Source organism: Priapulus caudatus, unplaced genomic scaffold, assembly GCF_000485595.1.
Source record: "Priapulus caudatus unplaced genomic scaffold, Priapulus_caudatus-5.0.1 Scaffold1916, whole genome shotgun sequence".
Lineage (NCBI taxonomy): Eukaryota > Metazoa > Priapulida > Priapulimorpha > Priapulimorphida > Priapulidae > Priapulus > Priapulus caudatus.
Window position 1 is genome coordinate 16,794 of NW_014578977.1, and position 6,233 is coordinate 23,026.

General features: G+C 42.6%; 1 protein-coding gene across 1 annotated transcript in view; it reads left to right on the forward strand.

Moving 5' to 3' along the window:
* Positions 1-6,233, forward strand: part of LOC106817898 (E3 ubiquitin-protein ligase HERC2-like) — a 25,666-nt gene that overhangs the window by 10,771 nt on the left and 8,662 nt on the right. Inside the window, exons 8-11 of the mRNA XM_014822609.1 lie at positions 813-927; positions 2,361-2,468; positions 2,798-2,899; positions 5,573-5,710. Coding sequence (XP_014678095.1) covers positions 813-927; positions 2,361-2,468; positions 2,798-2,899; positions 5,573-5,710 — 463 coding nt within the window. The remainder of the gene's footprint in view (positions 1-812; positions 928-2,360; positions 2,469-2,797; positions 2,900-5,572; positions 5,711-6,233) is intronic.

Sequence of the window (6,233 nt, forward strand, 5' to 3'; positions counted from 1 at the left end):
CATATCACTGTTCATTATTGTTCCATAATTCCTGTGCTCACTTTTCGTATCCACGTAGTGGGCCTGCTATCACGCATGCTTGTGATAGAGCACGGCAAGGAGTAAGGAATCCTCGATGCAGGGTTCGTGATAGAGCAGGCAGGAGTAAGGATATCTTCGATGCCAGGGTTGTGATAGATGCAGGAGCGGAGTAATGGAAATTCCTCCGGATGCACGGGTTGTGAATAGAGCAGGCAGGAGTAAGAATCCTGATGCAGGGGTTGTGATAGAGCTGGCAGGAGTAAGGAATCCTATGAGCAGGGTTTGCTGATAGAGCAGGCAGGAGAAGGATCCTCGATGCAGGGTTGTGAATAAGCAGGGCAGGAGTAAGGAATCCTCGCAACTGCAGGGTTGTGATAGAGCAGCAGGAGTAAGGATCCTGATGGCAGGGTTTGTGTAAGAGCAGGCACGGAGTAAGGAGATCTCGATTGCAGGGTTGTGATCAGAGAGCAGGCAGGAGTAATGGACTCCTCGAATGCAGGTGTGTGATAGAGCATGGCAGGAGTAAGGATCCTCGATGCAGGCAGTGTGATAGAGCAGGCAGGAGTAGGAACTCCGTCGAGTGCAGGGTCTGTGATAGAGCAAGGCAGGAGTAAGAGAATCCTCCGATGCAGGGTTGTGATAGAGCAGGCAGGAGTAAGGAATCCTCCGATTGCAGGGGATAGTAGGCAGTGATAAGGGAGATTCCATGGCGTGTGAGGCCAGGAGTAAGGATGCTCTTGATGCAGGTTGTGAGGGAGTGATGTGCATATCTGTGTGTGTGTGTTCTATAGCTGGACCATGATGGCCTGTACGACTTGAACGTACAGGTTGACTGGCAGAGGAAAGGTAGCACCTACTGGGTGCGATACATCCACATCGAGCTGCTAGGCTATCTACCACCGTCGTGTAAGTGACGCTTTCATTGTATTGATTGATTGATTGATTGATTTAATTATTCATTTATTCATTTAATGACAGTACATTGGTACAGGTTATGTCATAATGATATATTTATTTTTTATATTATACATTATAAGCTTATTGTATCGCCCCGTGACGAAGTTCGCTGGCGATAACTAGGTTGTATCCCCCGCCGACGAAGTCGGTGGGGATTACTATGCGTTTCATGTCTGTCAGCCGCTGCCGCCGCTGCAGACACTTTCCCTTCTACTCTATAACTCGACCCCTAATTCACCTAGCATGACCAAAAATCAGTCTCCTTACACATCTTGCCAGGAGAAGGTGTGTCGCGTACCGAAACCAGATCACTGCAACCTTTATTTGACATTGACCTTGACCATTGACCAGTCATCATATTTCCCTTCGCTCATATAACTCGGCCCTTAACTTGACACTAGCGCGATGCAAAACTTCGTATACTTACACATCTTGCTGGGAGGTGGTGATCGCTACAAACCCCTAGCGCCAACAATTTAACATACTTTGCACATCTCAGGACTGAGTTTGACTGTAACAAACCTTTGTCTTTGTGACTTATTTAACTTTAACCATACCTTCTACGTCCTTACAGAGCATATTTCATTCATACTAGATTACGGGGATACATGATAGTTGGCCGACGAACTTTGCCCTTCTATGTTTATTTAAGACGGTAGGTTTGTAAAGATACATAATCAACACGAGGCATGGCTTTGTTCCATGTATAACTTTGTACACTTCGGTAGGGATGTCTTAACTCGCTCCAGTGCCTAAGCCTAGGAAGAATATGGTGTGGCTAGAAGATCTTCGTAGTTGGTGCGCACCATGACCAACGACAGGCGAGCCGATCTTCTCTGTATGTGTTTAAGTTTTCTTCCGATGTTGTATGTATCTCCACTTATTTAACTTTACCTACCTTCTACGTCCTTACAGAGATATTTCATTCATACTAGATTACGGGGGATACATGTAGTTGGCGACAACTGCCCTTTCTAGTTTATTTAATGACGGTAGGTTGGTAAAGGATACATATCAACACGAGGCATGGCTTTGTCCATGTATAACTTTGTACACTTCTGTAGGGATGGTCTTAACTCGCCCCAGTCCTAAGCTAGGAAGATTGGTGTGGGCTAGAAGATCTTCGTAGGTGTGTTCACCATGACCAACGACAAAGCCGAGCGATCTTCTCTGTATTGTTTAAGTTTTCTTCCATGTTGTATGTAGTGGCGAACGGCAGGGGTGGTTGCCACCATATACAACGATGATAACTATATAGAACAATGATAACTATATAGAACAATGATAACTATATAGAACAATGATAACTATATAGAACGATGAGAACTATATAGAACAATGATAACTGATGTGTGATGTCATGTCTTGTTGCTACGTTACAGCTGTAGCAAGCATAAGGGTCGGAGACAGAGTGAGAGTGAAAACATCGGTCGCCACTCCGAAGTACAGATGGGGCGCCATCACCCATCGAAGCATAGGCACCATACGAGGTAACGGAGCGAATAATTGTAACCACTCATAGCAACTGGTCACTGTGTATCCATAGACGGAGAACAAAAAGTTATGAAAAGATAAAAAAATCTCTCATGGTTTTGAGAGACCTTTACTGTTCATAAGAGTGAAAATGTATTTTCTCACATTTGCCTTTATGTCTACTGCTATCTAGTTCCTGGCCCCTTTGTAGCCCCATATACCTGGATAACATGACTTAATTGTCAGTGATGCCAATCGGTATATTTTTAATCGTTATCACATCAATTTACTATTGTATTATTACTATAATTGTTATACGTGTAACGATGGGTAACCCGTTGTGCAGCTTTCAGTGCGAACGGACAGGACGTGACGGTAGAATTCCAGCAGCAAGCTATCTGGACAGGTCTGGTGTCAGAGTTGGAGCTTGTACCGAGCAGCCATCCTGGTACCAGGTACGTGACCGCTCTACCCACGCTATCAACGTTCAAACATGGCATGCTGTTTTGAGGAAGCAATTGTTGCATATCATGCAACTCTCTCTCATTCCATCTGCAACTATTATGTTTGTGTTTAACCAATAACTAAGCAACCCTCTCATGTTTGTGGTCATATCCTACCTATTACCTTCTATGTATCATATGCATATATTACTGGCTATACGGTTCTGTAATGGTGATAATTTTTCCTCCATGAAAAAACTGTCGTCAGTACATGTATTTGTATCTGAATTACATGCAATAAAGATTTAATAATAATACTAATAATAATCAAGAGCTGCTGCTGCTGTGTTTGCAGGTGCGACGGTTGGCACATGTACCCGATCAACTATACTATATATAGCAGGGGTTAATAATGACAAATTTTACAATATTAGAAATTTTATCAAATATTACAAATATATATAATTATATATTATTAATTATGATATATTACGCATTAAGAGCTGATATTTTACTGCTGTACAGTTCTGTAATTGCTGAGCTGGTGTGTAATTTGTAGGTGCAGACGGTTGCCATATATGTATCCTGATCAGCTATACTACCTATATAATATTATATATATAATATATATTAGCGGCATGTAGAGGAGCTGTATATATTACTGGCGTACAGCTGTAATGCTGAGGCGGTGGTGTGTTTTTGTAGGCAACGGTCTGCCACATTACGCCAATCAGCTAGACTATATACTAATTATATATATTATATTATGTGTATTTAGCGGCATTAAGCCGAGTTGTAATATATTATGGCTTGTAGCTAGTTCTGTAATGCCTGAGCTGGTGTGTCATGTAGGTGGCACTGTGTCACATGTACCCATCACTATACTATAAATATATATATTAGATGTATATATATTATATTATATCATCTAATATATATTTAAGTTTCGTATGTATGTATGTAGGATGCTATGGTATGTATGTAGTATGTATGTATGTATGTAGTATGTAGGTATGTATGTATGTAGTATGTTATGTATGTAGTATGTATATGTTGTCATGATGTATCCTTCCCTATAGGCGGCCAACCGCCCAAGTGCGATCTGGATGCAATTTTCAAACGGCTATCTGTTAATTACCCGGGGATGTTCCTAGACTGGAAAAAAACCTGTCAAATCCGTCAAAACTCACCGAAAAATCCGTCAAGAACCACCGTCATTCGTAGGAATCTTCACGACAATGTCAGCACTCACTTGTACAGTGCTGCCACATCAAGAAAATCGCTGACTATTTCTATTTCACTCACTCATCATCTGCTCGGTATTGCGAAATCCGAAACCAATAACTAAAACAGAAGCACTAGCCACGGACGGCGTTCAGAAGTTACGACTGCATTGTTTATCAACAGATTTTGAAATGAAAGAGTGCAACCCATTCGGACATGCTGTTAACGTGCCGTAGCGTGCGCATACGTGGCATGCCCGTACGTGGGAGCTCACCAGTTCGAGACACCAGGAATCTTACATATTTCCACCAGAGAATTACATGAACAAAACATTGTTATCAGACGTGTTGATAAATGATTAAGTCCCATACGCCAATTGCGTACATTAGCGTATTATATATAACTTTTGTTCATTTACATACCATGAATTAATTATCACTAATTATTGTCCGGGGTTCTACGTTGGGTTGTGCTGTCATGTGAAATGTCATATAACGTAACAGTTTTTTCCCTGCATGCTTTATTACTATTAGACTGAGTTCTAAATATTGATATTGTAATGCAATGTTATTGTACGATTTTTACCGAATTTTCCTATTGTGTCCGCATTATAGAAAGATTGAATTTAGTAGCGCACGATTTTACCCAGCGCAGCGGGTACCGCCAGCTAGTCTATTTATAATAATTAGATGGATTTCATAGATTACTGCTGTACAGTTGCTGTAACGCTGAGCTGGTGGTGTATTGTAGGTTGCAACGGTTTCATATGTATCTCGATCAGCTATACTATAATATAATATATATATATTTTATTAATAATAAATTGTATATATATATATTTCACTGGCCTGTACAGTTCTGAAGATGCCTGAGCTGGTGGTGTGAGAGGGCGACGGTTGTTGTCATATGTATCCGATCGCAGCTATACTATATTATATATATAATATATACTATTTAATTAAATATAATTATATATAATATTACATGCTGTAGCAGTCTGTAACGCTGAGCTGGTGGAGTATTGTAGGTGCAACGGTTGCCACATGTACCCAATCAGCTATACTATATATATATATATATATGTATATATATTACGGCATTAGAGAGCTGTATATATTACTGGCTGTACAGTTCTGTAATGCTGAGCTGGTGGTGTGTTTGTAGTGCGACGGTTGCGCCCCATGTACCTCAATCAGCTATACATATATATATTACTAATATATATATATATTACGGCTTAGAGAGCTGTCATATTATTAAGACTGGCTGTACAGTTCGTGAAATGCTGAGTCTGGTGGGTGTATTTGTAGTGCGACTGTTGCCATATGTATCCGGATCATCTATACATATATTATATATTATAATATATAATAATTACGGCATTTAAGTAGAGCTGTAATATTAGTGCTGTACAGCGCAGTTCTGTAACGCTGATGCTGGTGGTGTATTTGTAGGTGCGACTTGTTGTCATATGTATCCGATCAGCGGACCACTGTTCAGCTGCAAGGCTTGCGATGACTTCAAGTACTGTGAGAACTGCTTCCGCACGCGCCGCGACCATCGCCATCCATTCAACCGCATCCTGGAACCCGGTACGTTGCTGTACGGCTAACATAGAGAGATGGAGGAGGGAGAGGGAGAGGGAGAGGGAGAGAGAGGGAGAGGGAGAGGGAGAGGGAGAGGGAGAGGGGGAGAGGGGGTACTGTGAGAACTGCTTCCGCACGCGCCGCGACCATCGCCATCCATTCAACCGCATCCTAACCCGTACGGTGTTGATCGGCTAACCATAGAAGATGGAGCGAGGGAAGAGGGAGAGGGAGAGGGAGAGGGAGAGGGAGAGGGAGAGGGGAGAGACAGATAGGAGAGGGGGAGAGGGGGTACTGTGAGAACTGCTTCCGCACGCGGCCGTCGCGCGACCATCCGCCATCGCATTCAAGCCGCTCTGGAACCCGGTACGCTTGAGTTGTTTGTAATACGGCTAACATAATAGAGAGAATGGAGGAGGGAGAGGGAGAGGGAGAGGAGAGGAGAGGGAGAGGGAAGGAGAGGGAGAGGAGAGGGAGAGGGGCGAAGGGGGTCTGTGAGAACTGCTTCCCCGCACCTTGGGCGCCGCGT